Source organism: Ambystoma mexicanum, chromosome 7p, assembly GCF_040938575.1.
Source record: "Ambystoma mexicanum isolate Mex_15411 chromosome 7p, UKY_AmexF1_1, whole genome shotgun sequence".
Classification (NCBI taxonomy): Eukaryota; Metazoa; Chordata; class Amphibia; order Caudata; family Ambystomatidae; genus Ambystoma; species Ambystoma mexicanum.
In genome coordinates this window covers 932,550,416-932,568,957 of record NC_090939.1, presented here as the reverse complement: position 1 = coordinate 932,568,957, position 18,542 = coordinate 932,550,416, and the positions used below count along the sequence as shown (strand labels likewise).

The 18,542-nt window shown below is 45.9% G+C and overlaps 1 protein-coding gene across 9 annotated transcripts in view; it reads right to left on the bottom strand.

The window, feature by feature from the left end:
• The window catches only part of SENP7 (SUMO specific peptidase 7), a 1,759,378-nt gene that overhangs the window by 1,661,328 nt on the left and 79,508 nt on the right, over positions 1-18,542 (bottom strand). For 6 of the 9 annotated variants that reach the window (XM_069637251.1, XM_069637256.1, XM_069637250.1 and 3 more), the window contains one exon: positions 2,704-2,787. The exons of the other annotated variants lie outside the window; for them this stretch is intronic. In XM_069637251.1, coding sequence (XP_069493352.1) covers positions 2,704-2,787 — 84 coding nt within the window. The remainder of the gene's footprint in view (positions 1-2,703; positions 2,788-18,542) is intronic. 9 annotated transcript variants of the gene reach the window in all.

Here is an 18,542-nt window from a genome sequence, read left to right as displayed (position 1 = left end):
GACCCAGTAATAGAACCTTGAGCCTCCTCAGCACAGTCCCAGTTAGGATCACCCGACCCCTCAGCCTGATGGCTGGTAGATGTATCAGCCTTGGTACCTGCCCTGGTACCAGGACCTGAAAAGGTCCCTCCCGCTCCTACGTTTCCTGGGGAAGGAGGCGCTTTTGTGGGGTCCATGGTGCGTACAGGCGCCCCCTCGGACATCTGTCCGGTACTACGGCGTAGCCACTTCGGGCGAAGACCCGGTAATAGAACCATGCGGCCCCTCAGCACAGTGTCCGGTAGGATCTGGCAACCCTTCGGCCTGATGGGACGATAGCTGTAGCAGCCTCGGTACCTGCACTGGTACAAGAACCTGAAATGTCCTTCCCCGCTCTAGGCGCGGATGAAAACAGTGCCCCTACCTTGGGCCTGGATGACAAATTCCTTCGAGTCTTCTGGAGGCAAACTTCTGAAGAGCTCCCGCCACTGGGATATCTTCAGATCGTGTAGTGTAAGCGCATTGCACGTGGTGCAAGACTCCCAGCCATGGTCGGGTCAAGGCAGCAGAGGCAGAGAGTGTGGGGGTCAGATGTTGGGAAGAGCTCCTCACAGGCTGAACACCTATAGGAGCCTGCTGACGTCGACCTGAGCCGGGGAGGAGCGTGGTCGCCCGAGTACAGCGGTATATGAATAAAGACAAGAAGATGACAAAAAGAAAACACTTATCCGGGTAAGAGCGCGTGGAATCAAAAGGCCAGAGGCCTAACCCAGGAGCACTGGTGAAAGTGGTCTATTCCTGTCGACGCGGAAATAAGACCTAGGAGTGGCGCCGGTGGGCGCAGTCAGGGAAGGCCAGTTATCTGGGTCCTGGAACTTGGCCAGCTTAGTTTGTTATCCCAAAGTTACAGGTGACCTTTTTCGGGTGCGGTGGCTAAGCACCTTCCCGGTAGGCCCCAGTGTCTCATCTCCTCCTGTGTTGACACGAGTTGTGACAACATCAGTGGCATACTCTTTCAGATCTGTCCCATCTGACCGCTTTAGCACTGACTCCATGAAGCTCCAGATTTGCAGCTCTTTTAAGACTGCACAGTTGCTCTGAAGTAGCCTGCAGCTGAAGAAGCGACCCAATAGCACACTGCTGAAATGCTACAAACTTCACAACATTATCTTCCGTTCTTTTCTGTTTACCATTTGCTACACTGAATATTAATTCCAGAGCAGCATTAAAATGCCTCGAACCAAGGCCCTCCAGCTTCTGTAGCTATTCTTTTACTGTCCAGCTTGCCAGTTTATGTTGTTTTATGAACTGCATCTATTGAAACCATGGAGCAAGGATATAAAAGGAAGAAGTAGGGCAGTTAAATCGGAAGAAGAAAGGAGCTGAAGCGATGGAACCGGGGGAGTGAACATTAGGAACAGGTTGGGGAAGGAAATGCATCCTATAGGAACAAACATGCATCAAACCAACAAGGATAACGTAGGCAAGGGGGAGTTAAGAAGCCAGTGGCAAGATCATTGGGGCAGGGCTGGACCAATTTCAAGATCCAAGGGCTGAAAGTGTAGCTCTGTGGGCCTATAGTCATTCTGGTTGAGGGGAGAGAAAGAGATTAAGGATGAGAAACCTAAGAAGAAAGACTAGTGGGAAACCATAGTCTGAACTCTGGTGGAAGGAGCAGTAAATCGAAAAAGAACACTTTCTAATGACATTCGCTTTAGGTCGAACACTCTCAGGAAATGCCAGGTGTGGCCCAATGAGCCTAGAGAAGACTTACTCCTCCACGGAGGTGATGTGTGTGCAGGAACTAAAGAGAAGACCCAGACTTCAAAGGAAGTGTCGGGCTCTGTCACATCAAGCCAAGAGATGGTGAAACACTTGTAGGTGTTCACCAACCATGCAAGGATTATGACCCTCGGGGGGCTCCACAAGGGTACTAATATGCCCAATTTTTGTTTTTGTTTCTAGCTCAGAGAAGCTGGACTTACAATCACTGGGTCAAACTTGAAGCAAGAGAACAAACACACACTTATTTCCTGTTAAACACCTTTTCCTCACACACCTGGTTGTTCTCTGCATCCCTTTTTTTCGTTCTAGCTCATTTCCCCTAGTTCCTATAAACGTTCATCTGACCCCTCTAATTCACAATTAAAAAAAGACTAAACCTGTTTGTTGGTTCTTCTGCTGAGCTGTGCCACACTGCAGCATATCCTTTTTAACATACATGCACCCATAGATCACCCCGAATGTTAGCATAGCTCTAACTGCATGAACTGGAATTAAAACAAAGAAAACAATCAACTGTGCTCTGCCGCGCATTCCACTTCATGCCATTCCTAGCTTGCAGCAAGAATTGAAACTGGAGAAGAACTAAGGTAGAAAAAAACAAGGCATCACCTATGCCACAACCATACAGTACTTCTCAGGAAACAAGGTTAGCGGTCCATGGGGAAGAGAAGATCAACAAAAATCTTAGCTAACATGGATCAACAGACTTGTTCTGTTCAAATGAGTAATCTCCAGGAGTATCAGTGGCCGAGCAGTGAATGAGTGCATCTCTCCCATGGGGGCAGGTGGTAGTTATCTTCTGGAAGTTCTTTTACCAGGTTACGAGAACAGAATGGGAGCAGTGTGAGCAGAGGCACAGTTATATCATTTCCTTCAACAATTATACAATGTTTAGACATGAGAATATAAAAATATTCAACAGTAAGAAACATTTCATACCGTAAATTTCCGAATATTGTCTTGGTTTGGAGATGGTGATGGAGATTTATTTTTCTGCTCTTCCATTTTTGTTATCAAAGAAATCTACAAAGAAAATGTGACAATAACGTACAGAATAAAGTAAATAATGTTGAGTTAACACATTTGAAACCAGTACGAAACCCTCTGGTAAGGGGTCGGAGTCAGACACTGGTCACTGGTACTAATTTGACTTCCTCAGGAGAAACACTCCTTGACTCAATAAGAAATTGCCATGAGTAACTCAGAGCTGGAAATCGATGGGAGCTGAGAGTCATTTGGCGCTAGTTGCATCCTAGAAGAGCCAGTTTAGCTTGATACCAACATCAACCAGGAGTTACTTTTCAATAATGGTGCTATTCAAACAAACTTAAATGACATGAAGTCTATGTGTTTTGTAATGTGTATAAATGAGCATTGGAACACACTGATTATAGAAGACATTCCAAGCATAGATAGTGGGTCATATAAACTATGGACAAAAAACAATAGTATGCATCTAATGCAGAAGTTATATTTGTGGCACGCTATGTCTTAGCTTCTCATTCCCTAGATGTTGCTCCTGCTTACTGGGTGAAGCCCAATCTCCCGAACCTGTGTTTAGCTTTTGCTCATCAAATCTTTATTTTGATCACTGATAACAGACTTACTCCTGGAAAGAAAGAAACTCTGTCGGGAGTAAGTCAGGGTTAATACTTGTACTTGCTGTGTGAATAGAATACACTGTCTCTAGTGAGTAACTTGCAGTTACTCTTGGTAATTTCTTTGTGAATCACTACCATAGTTTTTGGGTGAAATAGTTAAAGAGGAAGCTGGTATTCCTTTACATACCAATAATGTGTAATAGCGACCAGAGCAAGGTTTTACAACCTATAGGAATAATCCCCCTATATAGAATATCAACAAGACACACTAGTATTCGTTAGGTTACAAATTCTAGACCCATCAGGTAGATAGGTAGGTATCTGGCTTCAGACTTTTACTGCATCTGAATAAGTGTATCCGTTTGTCATTAAACCTTCATACACTAACTTTTGGACATATAATTTCATTCAGCATTATTTGGTACATAATTATTACAACCTTAAAAAAACAGTCATAGTACAATTCTTGTGGAAAGAAACAATAGTGTTCAGAAAATGGCAGCTTAGAAATCTACTACCACTTCCTCTTTTCATTAAAACTTCTACCTCACATACTACTTCAAATGTCAACAGTCCCTCCAATTCTACATTCACTACCCAACATGTTTCACTCCTTAATGCTCACAATTAAGAACAATTAGCATGGAATTTCATCAGCGGTACACTATTTTCCATTTCCACTCTTTTAAAGCAGACTTAAAATGCATGTAGTCATAGCTACACTATGAGATGCCTTTTCTTGCGTCCCGTCTTAGTACATCAATATATCGTTTTCCACGTAGCTCTTTCAATGGCTTCCATGTCATACTCCATTTTCTACCAGTGGGTCCAGTAGCAAACTTTCAGGTGCATGGCTTCCTCCAATACACTTTTTTCTATTTTTCTTTTCTTCACTTCTATTCAGCTGTATTTTGTCTGTTGAGTTAGCTCTCACACTTACCATAAGCGTCCGTTTGCTAGAGTTCCTCGTGTTAGGTCCGTCTCTACGGTGAGTACTCCATTTGTTGTCCTTTACTCTGCATCCAGACGATGAATACTTACAAAAAAAGCTTTCAGTTCTTCTCCTTTAGTTCTTTTTCCAAAAAATTGGTTAGTGGGCTTTACATACCAATTTGATCATCCACAGCTTTTCATATATTAGGTACCAATGTTAGTCAATTACATCTCTTGACGCTTGGGGAACATACATGCTGTTATGGCATGGATTTATTGTTATGGCATAGATTACTTACAGTAATCTTATTTCTGATGCTTAGATCCGATTAGATTCAAATACTTTGCATAGGCCGACATCTAGTGGGGGCTGCAGAGTATTGCATATGATGTTTTCGAAGTTCGAAAAGGGACGTCGACTGGGCGCGTTTGTAATCTTATCCCTAGTGTGATGTCGACAGTATCCATGATCCCTCACACATCGAAGTCCCTCAGACTATTTCTTTCCACCATCATGGTTAGACGCTTTTTTCCCGCAAGTCCTGCAGCTATGCCACTTTGAGTTATCACTTTACTAATATTTCAGCGGTTATCGTTCAACGCTACCTCGACGGAAGACCAACTCGACGACCGAAACAGATGATTGTTCTGGCAACGGGCTTCGGCCTACACATGGCTTCTGCCTAGCAGTAGGGAGAGCGGGTGTCAGGGATGGCATTCTATTAAGAGTGGCACAGGACACCCAGAAAGGGTTTGGGTGGTTGTGCAAAAATAAAGTGGACAGATAAGTACACACACAGCAGAAAGGAAAGAGAACGAAGAGTAGGCAAGAGTAGCAAGGAAAAAGGTACAGAATGAATTCCCTCTTGGGGTGTATGCAGATATAGGAAAAGAGTATTCCACAAACCTTAGGAAATACTCTAGCCTTCTGCACAGTTTGCTATAACAGAGGCCCACGTTGTTTGCTCATGGCTTGGAACAGCTGCTATGGGTGTCTGTAATGTAGAAACGAGACAAGGGAAGGGGCAGAGGTTGACTGATGGGAACCAACAGACAAGCTCTGTACAAAAGGGTCTACAAACAGTACAAGAGAAGATACTTAAAGACACATCCAGGAAAAGGAGGTTGATAGCAAACTAGCAGAAGGAAATGAAGGGAAAGTCGTGTAACAGGATTGGATAGCAGAGGACAGTAAGGAACAAGGTTGAGAGCTCAGAGGAGCAGGAAAGCAATAAGCAAGCTCACAGGAGCAGGGCTGTAAGGTAGAGGGCCCAGAGGGAAAGGGCTTAGGGCAGCAGAGTAAAGCAAGCTGCACGGCAAGGAACCCAGAAGGGCCGGGCAGCAAGGAGTGAGCCCCGAGGGGCAGGGCCGCTGACCGTAGAAGGATGCAGAGGACTGTAGAGGGCTGCTAGGCCGAGAACTCAGCGGAAAAAGGTAGGCATTAGGCAGTGGAGCGTGATAAGCTGCAAAGTAGGAAGCCCAGAGGACAAGGGCTGTAGGCAGCCGGAGTGAGGCAGGCTGCAGAGCAGGGAGCCCAGAGGACAAGGGCTGTAGGCAGCCGGAGTGAGGTAGGCTGCAGAGCAGGAAGCCCAGAGGACAAGGGCTGAGGCTGGAAAGCAGCAGAGCGTGATCAGCTGCAATGTAGAGAGCCCGGCAGGGCAAGGGCGGAGGCTGGAAGGCAGCAGAGCGTGATCGGCTTCAATGTGGAGAGCCCGGCAGGGCAAGGGCGGAGGCTGGAAGGCAGCAGAGCGTGATCGGCTACAATGTGGAGAGCCCGGCAGGGCAAGGGCGGAGGCTGGAAGGCAGCAGAGCGTGATCAGCTGCAAGGCAGGAGCCTGGAAGAGCAGGGCTGAGGCACGGAGCCCAAAAGGCTAGGGCTGTAGGCAGCAGGGTGTAGCAGGCTGCAAGGCAGGACGCCCAGAGGAGCAGGGATGAGGCAGGGAGCCCAAAAGGCTAGGGCTGTAGGCAGCAGGGTGTAGCAGACTGTAAGGCAGGAGCCCACCATGGCACTGGAACAAAGAGCAGGTGAAATCAGGAAACGGCATAGAAAGTTTGTAGCTCGAAGCAATAAGGTGCCGGAAGGACTCTCAATGCAAGAGACTGAGCTCTCGCAGGCAGCAGGGTTTATACTGCCCAGCCCAGCACAGAGGCAGGCTAATTGGTTGCACCTGGCTCAGCACACCTGCAGACAATCGGCCACCTCCCTCTCGGTTCCTGAGCTGGTGGAAGCAGAGCAAATCCCTAGGGCTTCTGGGGATTGTAGTGCTGATGAAGAAAAGTAGGAATAGCCAGGAATAGATGGTTATAGCCAAGTGCATTATGGTAAGTGTAGTTTTCTGGAAAAAATAAAAAAGCACCAAAGTCTTGCAAATGGGAAATAAAGTCCAAATAGTAAATAGCGGTTGATCCAAGAGTTTTCTGTAGATAAATGAATAACAATTTGTCCATATTGATCGCCAATGTATGCGCCCATGGCGCAGGCATGACAGCGGGGGGACAGATCCATTTCTTTCAAAGAATGCATATATCCATTTCCAACAGTTTCCGTCTTGCTGCCCTTAATAGTTTCCACCATGGAGCGAACTCCATTTAAATTCTGCCCAAATTGTAGCAGAAAATATCTGTGGAAGGACACACACAGAGTGTGCAAACACTGCCTTTCTAGTGATCATCAAGAGGCCCATTGCGCATCCTGTAAACTTTTTAGGCCTAAAACCCCAAAGGAGGGTCGAACGAAACTGTGAACATGACATGATGGCAGAGTTGGAAACCGCTGCCGGTCTCTTTGAATCTGATCAGGAAGACCAGGGCAGTGAAGTCTCCGGTTCAGAGCTCAACACCACCATGAGGGAACAATCGGGTTCTTGCGCATCATTCCCCAGCCCCGAAAGGCAGTTGCAGCGCACTTCTTTGGTGAAAGCCTCGGGTGATAAGGACGCACACCCAACACATACCCCTTGGGCCGCTCTTTGAAACGAGCCGTCGAAAGAAGGCAGCACAACGGCAGCAGGTGCTTTGCAGTTCAGAAACAACAGCATTTGCTGCAAGGCGACAAAGCTAAAGCAGTGAATATAGTTATGCGTAAATCACATTCGACAGATGATTCCGAGGCATCGACACATCTTTCGAAAAAACACAAGTCACTTTGACAGAACACCACCACAAAAGTCCCATAACCATAAAACACAAACTCCTGCAGCCTCTAAAGAGGCACTCCAGTATGAAGAGGCTCATTCTCCTCTATCCCAATCTCTTCAGAAAAAAGACCAAGGGAAGACCCAGATGCCTTGGTGTTCCCCTTAGCAGACACTCCTAAGACAGGGACCTGGAAAAAGTAACGCTTTGAAGATACTATGAACAAGGTTTCTTCTTTTGTCAATTTCATGAGTAAATATCCCATTCACCAAAAATCAGACCTACAGATGTCTGTATCCCTAGAGACAGGTCAACCACAATGCCCTTCGTCACCCACCCATGCTCCCACTCTTACAGCCATGGATGCATCACATGACACACTACTGGGGGATAATCAACAAAATCAAGCAGATCAAGACATCTGGTATGTAGACCAGGACGGCCCTAGTGAAAACTGATGTTTTATACCTAGATGACCCAGCTGTCACAATCATTGACACCCCAGATATTACAACACCTGATAGCGGTATCACATCACCTCTTGATGACCAGTTGCTGCATAACGACTTGTTAAAGAGGGCTGCTCAACCTTTTCACATCCACAATGAAGAAACGGTCCCTGATAGTTTTGGATTTGTGGATGACATTCTTAATAAAAAGAGGCCAGGTAGCTAGGCCATGTTGCTCCTGTCCATTAAAAATCAGAATCTCCCCATCTCTCTACACCTTCGCTCAAAAGAGCAGTGAACCCAAGGGTAGAACAAATATTCAAACCATCACCTTCTGATCCCCTATATATCAGGGGGCATGTCAAACCGGATTCCTTAGTATCACCATTACCAGAAAGAGCTGGTGTTCCACTCTCTACCTCAGAAGCATGCCCTAACAAAGAGAGTGTAAACGATTATACACTTTAGGAAAGCGCATTACCACCTCAGACGCCTATATGACCAGGATTGCAAACAATACAACACTGCATGCAAGCTACAACAACACTCAATAGGATGAAGTGCTAAAAACCCAGAGTTCAGTGCCTGAACCTACTTGGTCACATTTGCTTAAGATCTCAACAGAGGGGAAGCAAGTGGCGCAAATATTCTAGAAAATGGTCTGGACTCAGCCGACACCACAGAGAGAGTCATTGCTTCTAAAAAGGTACTCATGGCTATGTAATTCCTGGTTCAAACCTCAAACACTAGCGACACTGATCAGCATGCCTATTGAAGATGTAGTTCTGTTCAGGAAGGCTGTTGATGAAGAACTCGAAACCGCCAAAAAAACAAAAACAGAACATGAGACTATAAAAACACGAGTTAAAATTACTGATAAACGAAATGTCCAGAGGGGTGTCTTTAACACACTACATACTTTTGTAGCCAAGGGTTCAGTGGGTCCAACGAACCAGGATTTGGGGCATCTGGCTCCTCTTTTTATAGTCCCTAGTCTCAATCTACCGCCTATCAATACAACCAGCAAAGAGGGTTTCGTCAAGGAGAAGGGCGAGGCATGGTTGCTGCCTCCAGAGACTCAGCAGCCCCTGCCAACAAATTAAGGGCCGGTTCACGTTCCCTCCCATGCATCCCGCGCCTTGAAACACTTGTGTATAGGCGCGTTATAAATTGCATATCATATCATATCCACAGTCAGGTGTTGCATAAGACTTTTCACCCAGCAATGGGAGGGAATAACGTCCGATTGCTGGGTGCTTGCGACAGAGGCAAAAGGGTACTCCATAAAGTTCATCGAAACACCACGACACCACCCTCTTCGGGCAAGAAAGAGGTCTTCAGAACATTTTGTCATCCTAGAACAGGAGATTCTAACACTACTGGAAAAAGTATTAATGGAGCTGGTACCACCTATGAGCTGCTTCCGGAACTTCAGGTGTTTCGGCTCAGGTTTCAGAGGGGCAGGAGGCCATTCCAGGGGGAGGCGCCTGCAGAGGAGAGAGAGATCTACCCCCCACACTGCCGGGAGAAGCATCTGACCCTCAGAGACTTGGAGGTGGCTGAGCGGAGAAGTAATGCATTTTGGAAGAAAGTTGGATGTGGTGCAGGCCCCGGCTCCAGAAAGCCTTGTGGACGATGCAGAGGGTATTGAACTTTATCCTTGCAGCCACCAGGAGACATTGGAGAGATTTCAGGGCTGAATAGATATGGTGATTGGGGTAGAGGCCAAGAATAGGTCTTGCAGTCCTGCAAGGTTCTCACGTAGATGGTTGATCAGGATGGTATGATTGACTGTTGAAAGGAAGGCTAGAATCGAGATTACAGAGCAGATCTTCACGGGTGTTCAGGAGAGAGATTTCAGGCTCAGGTTTCAGAGGGGCAGGAGGCCTTTCCAGAGGGAGGCACCTGCAGAGGAGAGAGATCTACCCCCCACCCACTCTGCCTGGAGAAGCATCTGACCCTCAGAGACTTGGATGTGGCTGAGCGGAGGGCTTGAGAAGTAATGTATTTTGGAAGAGAGTTGGATGTGGTGCAGGCCCCGGCTCCAGAAAGCCTTGTGGACAATGCAGAGGGTATTGAACTTTATCCTTGCAGCCACCAGGAGCCATTGGAGAGAATTCAGGGCTGAAGAGATATAGTGATTGGGGTAGAGGCCAAGGACAAATCTTACAGTCCTGTTCTAGATTAGTTGCAGAGGGTGGAGAGTAGAGGAAGGCAGATTGAGAAAGAGGCTGTTGCATTAGTCCAGCCTAGAGAGAACCAGTGGCCTGGAGACTGTGAGCTTCTGGGGTAAAGTGAGGAAAGGAAGAATACCTCTGAAGAGGTGCAGCTGGTAGTGGGCCTTCCTGGCAAGGTCTGATGTGAGGAGAGAAGGAGAGAGTGGAGTCGACGATGACAGCAAGCCTTTTTGCCTCAAAGGAAGGTGAAGGAAGAGGGCCCAAGGAGGGCGGCCAGAGTGAGAGAGGGAAAGTGGGAACAGATCTTCACAGGTGTTCAGGAGAGCAGTTTCCGTGCCTCTGGCTGCCTTGAAGCCAGACTGATGGTCTTTGAGACAACCAACAGATTCAGTGTGGAGAGTAAGCTGGAAGATGGCCAACTTTTCCAGGAGTTTGCCCAGGAAAGGAGTGATAGACATCGGGCCATAGATTGCCGGATAGGTAGGATCGGCAGAAGGCTTTTTAAGGAGGGAGGTGTAGAGGGCATTGCTTGAGGAGAGAGGGGAAAGTTCCAGTGGCAAATGAGTGATGGCAGAAAATCGGCCAAAGCTGGAGCGAGGGTGTCAATGTGGTGCTTGAGGATTCTGGAGGAGCAAGGGAGCACCTGTTTGGACAACACTCTCATAGATCGGACTGGTCTAGAAACTTTGTCAGGTGTAGTCAGAGAGAAAGGAGGAGAAAGAGAAAGAGAGAGAAAGAGCGAGAGAAAGAGCGAGAGAAAAAGCGAGAGAAAAAGCGAGAGAAAAAGCGAGAGAGAGAGAGAAAGAGCGAGAGAAAGAGAGAGAGAGAGAGAGAAGGATGTCTTGAGTTTTAGTGGTGAAGTGAGAAGCCATAGCCGTACAGAAGGCCTGGGAGGGAACAGGAGAGGTGGAGACTACCGAGCGACTGGCCAGCTCCTTGCAGATTTAAAAGAGTTCAGCTGTGTTGCTAGAGGCCGCAGAGAAGCAGGCTTGGATGCAGGCTCTCTTCTTGGAAAGGACAGAGTCTATATTGCCTTTGGAGCAGGCGTAAGACATAAAATAAGCAGTGTCACGTAGCAATTTGCTATGCAATTACGTAGGTTTGCTAATTAAATTGATACTTGAGTAGCACTTGTGTAGCAAAGCTAGCTATTTAAGTTTCCATGTTCAATGAAAGCACAGCTCACCCTGCATTCCACTCTTGCCTTTAGGGATCTCCCTACCCCATTTTCTCTGTTCAATCAAGTTCAAAGGGGAAAATAGAGAGAGAGTGCAGCAGTAATAATCTACTCCACTTTAACTGCCAAAGGCCTGTGTGTGAGTGCTAGGCAATATTTTTTTTTCCTTTCAAATAATTGCAAACCGGAAGTAACCAGATGACACTTTTACCATGCTGGCTATATCGTGCCAGGCAAAGACCAGTATGAGCTAACTTTATTTTTTAAAACAGTCTTGTAATTCCATTTCTAAAAATTGAAGTTGTTAAACAATGCATATTACAGTATTTCTAATGTAAAACACTGCATCATCTCCAAGCTTTACAGTAAAGTTTAAGTTAGTGTATCTAAATCTCAGTGCCAACTAGATTTCATTTTGTTGGGGAAGATGTATCACATTGACGAGTCAACACTTTTAAAAATGTACATGATCACACAAATGCTATTGATGGCAAACCTAGTTCTGTAACCTGATGGTTGCATGAATCTGTGCAACTGGTGCTCAACCCATGAGCTAATCCCATACTCTTTGGTATTCTAGCTTATCACCCTGTTGCTTTATACAAGCTACCCTGAAAGTGAGATGGCCTCAAACTACAATATTCTACCTAGTTTGCCAAGTTATCTGCCTGCAACTCCATCCATTCTGATTAGTCTTACTTTCTTTCCTCTTACATAACAAATACACAAAGCGAACTAGATACTTACGCAAAGTAGTGATCAATAGTTCCTTTCAGTCTGTACATTTACAGATCTATTGCACTACCATACACTGTAGTTAGCCTCCAGAGCTCACTTTGCTCTATGATTATGACTGCATTATATATTAGCACCTGCGGGAGAAAGCTGGACAAACTGTTGTCAGAGAATTTTATCATATCCATTTATTTATGTGTCCATTCATGCATCTGACCTTTTACATTTTGCAGACACATATCCAGGGCTTGTGAATTCTACTCGCCTACTCGCTTAGTCAAGTATATTTTATGAAGGGCGAGCACCATTTGCAGGGATGTTTGAAACTTTTATTTGACATTTACTTTCAAGTAAATGTCAAATAAAGGTTTCACTGTGCAAGGCTGACCTCTGGGTGGCAGCAGAGTGCCAAGCAAAGTGGGTTTGTGGTCCCATGCACCATTTTACAGAAAGCGCATTTACATTTGTTGTCATCTGTTGCCAAGGAGAGAGTTCATTTCTCTTTATTCAAGTAGGTAAACTAAGTTACTCGACTTGCAGGTCTAGTGAAATGCTAAAGAATTTGCAAGGCCTGACTCATCTCAGTAATGTCTTACCTCAGTGGTACAATAAAATTCTGCATTGATTCTCATTTTAGGTCTTGGGTACACATTGCAAATCAATTGGTTTTGTTTGTAATCAAGAACATTTTAATTAGCAAACTCTGCTGATCAATTCTTGAAAACGCTTTGAGGTGGCAGGCCAGTTTGTCAGAGGATCCACCAGATGCCCCCCACTTCCTCTCAGCCACCTGCAACCTGCTCAACGTTGCTACTCTCAAAACTCGCTCTGCTGTCAAACACTCCTCTGACATCTGGTCATACCAAGAGCTGCACTTGGGGGTAGGCTTCAGACAGATTCTCATGACAGGGGCAAGGATGTTCAGAGTGTTGGAAACAGAAAGATGCAGGTTAGAGAGGGCTGTGTCAGAGTGTGAGTCAGCCACAGGAGTAGGAGGAGCAGAGAAAGTAGGGGCAAAGGTATCCACTGAAACACGCTTCAGGGGCTGAATGACCGAGAAGGAAGGTGGCAGTGCTGGGGTGGCCTTTGCCTTAGGGACAGAGTTTCAGGCGAGAGGAAAGCAGACAGTGGTCAGTCCAAGAGAGAGGACTGGCAAGAGGGTTAGAGAGGGGGACGTCCGAGGAGATGAGAACATCCAAGGTGTGTCCAGCAGAGTGTATCGGACCAGCCGAAGTGGTAGAGGGGTCTGAGAGGGGGCAAAGGTGGTAGCAGGAGGTGGAATAGTAGCCAGAGCGGCAGGAGAAGGAGGTAGAAGAAGAGGTGCTAGTAAAAGTAGCAGGAGAAGGAAGGAAGTTGCTAAGACCTGGGAGACGCCTAAAGAAAAGGAGGAGATTGGGCTGAGGGCCCTGGACCAAGACGCTGCCATTCAGATAGACATTAATGATGGTCTTGGAGGAGTGGAAGGAGGCCAATAGGACCTCCCACCTAGTGCCACAATTAATGGGAGAGGAGGAGATAGGTGAGAGGGCCGAGACCATATGAGGGGTCCATAGGTCTGGAGAGGGAACGACAAAGAGGATGTTGGTTAGTGTCTGTCTGGAGGAAGCGCTGATGTGGGTATCGGCGATAGGGAGGCCAGGGTTGGATACCAGGATATCCCTCTGGAACCTTTTCCTAGCAGACTTAATGAGAGGGATGGGATAGGAGATAGAGTATGTTAGGCAAAGTATGTATGCAGTACCGTCTGAGACAACACAACACACAGCTAAGTCTACAGGTGTAAGCAAAACCAACCTTTGGTATACGTCTGTACCACACAGTTTTTGGTAGCGAGCTGAGCAGCCAGGCTCATCTCAAGAGGGAATGTGAGCTTGTAAGGGTGTTACACAAAGGTCTACAATAACAAGTATTCAGATAGACACTGGTACGCAAGGTTTCTTGGTAAAAAAATTATTAATTTATTACACAATCATTTAGAAAGCTTTCACTAAAGGAGGCAACCAATATCACACAAACATTATACTACAATACTGATTTACTAAGCAGTTGAGCTCCCTTGAAGTCAGAGCCAAATAGCATTCAAGTAGGAGCAAAAAGGCATAAATTGATAAAACGAATATTAAAGTTACTTTAAAACAGTGCAAATAGTTTGAGTTCACCAGAAGAGTTGATTCCATGCAATAGGTAGGCCAAAGTCAATGGACTAGTGTCTTGTATAAGTAAAAACGGTTCTGGTATTTAAAACAGAAAAGTCTTTGCCACGGTTCTTAGAAGGAGTTCACAGAAGAAAGGTTCATATGTCGGGTCACAAGCTGACTAGGCCTGCAAGTTGCCAAAGTTGTACGCACTTTCGCAGTGAGCGGTAAGTTCTCGGTCGGGTTTTCACAGCACCTTATTTTGAAGAAAAAGAACCAGCTGAAGACTTCTGTTCCTGGCAGCTCCTGCAGATCTCGCTGTTCCTGAGCCTCAGTTGTGGGGATAAGAGGGGGGATGTCGGGGGACTTCTGCACTGCACGGGGACGGATCACAAAGCTGGCAAATGGGGAATCTTCGATTCCGTTTGCTATTCTTCAAGCACACAAGCTGGTGTCCTTCTCCCTTGTTAATCCTAACCAGCTCCGAGAATGTTATCCAGGTGACTTGCGAGTTGATTGGTCCTACCAACTCAAAGGAATAAGTTGTCCTTGAAGGGGCTTCTCTGTCAAGGTGAACTTGGCGATTCAGACCTGCAGCAGGGCTCCACTGGGCAAACCAACGGTCCAGTAGTTACAGCAGCTGTCCTCTTCCAGCTTGTCTTCAGTTCTTTCTTTCCAGTGGTCGACTCTGCCTTTCAGTCCAAGAGACTCGCCTTTTAAACAGATTCCTCCCATTCATTCCAGCCTAGCTGCCACTCACCCAGCATGGTGGCTGTCCTTGCCGGACAGTCAGCCAACCAATGACGCCAGAGTGCATGTGGGTCTCCCAGGAGACTAAGCACAGGCAGTTTCAGGCACCTCCCTCACTTCCTGCCCACCCCAAACACTCGAGCGCCAGAGGCAGTCTCCAGTCTTGAAGCCCACCAAAGGCATAGGAACAAAGGGACCAAACCTACTTTGGCACGCAGAGAGAAACTCTAGAAGGACCTTTCCAAAAAGAAATGGCGGAAAAAGAAGACCGGGACCGGTTTAAACAAAGGGGGCTCAGACGTCATCTTGAAAAACATGAGTCCCGTGATTTTTAGCTACCGGTGTTGGCGGTCGGGACAAATCATGGTAGTTTGTTGTAAAACCACTGCCACCAGCCATTTCGATAGGAAAGGGTAGCATTTGTTTTGTTTGTTTGTTATTTATAGGGTGCCCTAAACCCTTAAGCTGGGTGCACAACATAGTAAGATTACTTATGGCTTAGTTACAATGCATAGATAAATGTATCTAGGTGCATTTGAAGTTACAATTAACATAGTTACAGAATAGTAAGAAGATTATTTATGGCTTGGTTACAATGCATGGATAAATATATACAATGCATAGATAAATGCATACAGGTGCATAGAGTTACAATTTACATGGTTACAGGTGTGTGCAGTCACAGTAATAGTTGCAATTAGCATATTTACAGATATGTGCATATGCCTGGGCACACATTGTTGGTAACAGGTTACTGCCTGGGGCGGAAAGAGGGGAGGGGAGGGGATCATAAGCGGCTGTGATTTATTGGTCTTTGTGACATAGCCAATTGCGGGTGTTGCGCCTAAAGCCGTTATAAGATTGGTCTCTTCTTAATTCGACTTGTAAGGCATTCCAATGCTGAGCTGCCTTTACTGGGAAGCTATTAACGCCTGTTTTTTGTAGGCGGAATCTGGGGATTTGGAGTTGGCTGTTCTGGTTGGGCGTGTAGAGGGTTTTCTGGTTCTTCTTTCCTTCAGGTATGGTGGTGCTGCATTATTTAGGCATTTGAAGTTTAAGGTGACCATTTTAAGGAGGATCCGGTCAGTGATTTTTAGCCAATTGTGATTTCTTCTGGCGTTGGAGATGCTCTCTGCTCTCTGGCAGGGAGGTTCAGGGCTGTTCTAAGCGCCTTGTTTTGCAGAGTTTGTAGTTGATTAGTGATGTATTCGTTATCTCCTGCATAAAGTGCATTGCAGTAGTCCAATTTGGAGAGGATGAGGGCATTGGCTGGAATGATACAGATAGCTGGTGAAAGAAAGGGTCTAGATGCTTTGATGAGTTTGCTGGTGTAGGCCGTGGATGAGGCAATGGAGCTTACTTGTTTTTTAGGGAGAGTGTAGAGTCCAGGTAAAACCCTAGTCTTCACTTCTTTAGCAACTGTAGTTATGTTGCCGTCTATGTTGAAGGCCTTGTAGTTGTCAGAGTTTTTTTTAATTGTTAGTTGAGCCAAGGATTAGGATCTCGGTTTTATCGTCGTTCAGGCAGAGGCCATGGGTTGCCATCCATGCCTGAATGAGGATGTAGATTTCATGCACTAAGGCAGTATCGATGTGAAATTGCCTGTAAGGGGGATAAGGATCTGGTTATCGTCTGCATAATTTGTGTAGGTGATACACAGCCTGTCCAATTTATCAAATAGAGGCTTAGTGAAGATTTTATAGAGACACAAGAGCCTTGGGGGACACATGTTGTTATGACTGGGTCTGCAGAGGCAGCCTAAGAGAAGACTCATGCTTCTGTTATCGAGAAATGATTGGACCCAAGCTATAGCTTCACAAAAAGTGGGCTGCCGATGCAAGGTGTTTGCATAAAACTGCGTGGTCCACCAAGTCAAAGGCCGCCGAAAGATCAAAGAGGAGTAGCATGGCTGCGTTTCCTTTATCGTTCAGTTCATCAATTTGGGCTTTAAGATCTATTAGGGCAGTCCCTGTGCTGTGTTGGGGTCTGAACCCCGATTGGCAAGAGCCTAGTAGTTGGTTAGTTTCAAGGTATTTTTGAATTTGTAGGTAGGCCACTCTGTAAATTATCTTGAGGAGAAAGGGGACCGTGGTAATAGGTCTGTAATTAGTTGGGATGGATGGGTCTAAGGTTTGTTTTTTCAGGAGGGGTAGGACCCAGGATTCTTTTAAGCTGCTTAGGGCCGTGCTTGATCTAAAGGAGGCATTAATGAGTTTAGTGATGAAAGGAGCTAAATCTCTGGCTGCATCCTTGATTATTTGGGCTGGGCAACTGTCGCCTTTGCAGTTTGAAGGCATTAGTGAGGCAATAATTCTTTCCGTTTCATGAATAGACATTTTTGAGAATTTGAACGGTACTAGGTCAGATTTTTTGCCGGGTGGGGGTGCCGTAGGGGTTTGTGTAAGTGGGAGTGAAGCTCTTTTGAGCACCATTTTGGTTTGCAGTGTTTTTATTTTGTTTGCTAAGGCATTCTGAATGTTGGTACACCATTGTTTATTTTTAGATAGATTATCCGGTGGAGGTACAGGGGATTCTAGTTCGCTTAGAATCGTAAATAGTTCCTTAGTGTTGGAGGATGCTTTAGAGATCCTTTCGTTATAGACCTCTTTTTTGGTTTGAAGGATTTCGTTCTTGTATTTGGTGGCAAGGAGTTGGGTTTTTAATTTATTTTCATCCGTAGGAGTCCGATGCCAGATCACTTCTAGTTTCCCTTTTTCCAGTCCGAGTTCTTTTAGGAGAGGGGTGAACCAAGTGTTCAGGTGAGCTTGTGGTTTACTCTTGCAGTTCTCGAGTGGGGCGACGGTGTCTAGGATTTTAGTCATAGCTGCATTATAGTGGTCAACCAGCGTGTCTGGGTTTGAATTACTTGGTAAGGCATTAATCACTGGGAGGAGACATGCTTTGTGCCTGACTGCTAAAAACTTGTATCTAGGTGTCTCATTGACTATGCACCCCAGACACTTAGGTTCTTGTGCCTTGACTGCCTAAATCAAATCTAAATGCTCTATACCTGTTTGCTAACTGAACTTTTGCGCCGTGACTGTCTAAATTGAATCCAGATGACCTTGCCTTCACACCCTGATAGTGAACTATGCTTCATAGTTGCTTGTTAACTGAATTAAAGTGCTTGATTGTTAAAAACGATTCTAAATGACCTCTCGCCTTCAATCTGCTGCAAGCGACCGCTGCATTCGTACCGCGACTGTAAAAACTGAATCCAAGTGACTCACTGCGCCCACACTGTGCCTGTGACCTTACCTTTGTGCCTGGACTGTGTGAACTGACCCACGCTACCAGACATTATCACATCGCACCAGTCTACCCTGCCCAACACAACAATGTATATCCACACTCTCTACACAGTGTTACTAAGATTAACATTATACATCTTGAATAGCCGAACACCTAACCATGCTATCCAACCTTTATATACCTGAGCCTGCATACATCCCACACCTATCACCTGAAATGAATTCCACACCTTGCCCTGTTCTCGCAAGAAACCGTAGATTACGCGCCAGGCTCGCAAGACTCTATGACCCACTGTCCAAACTAGCCCACAATACGGTGACCAGGAATCCATCTCTACACCCCCTTCAACTGAATAGCAGACTCCACCGTGAGCCCATCCGTGACCAGAAAAGCACACACGATGTTATGCCACCACCCCCTAACCTAACAGACCC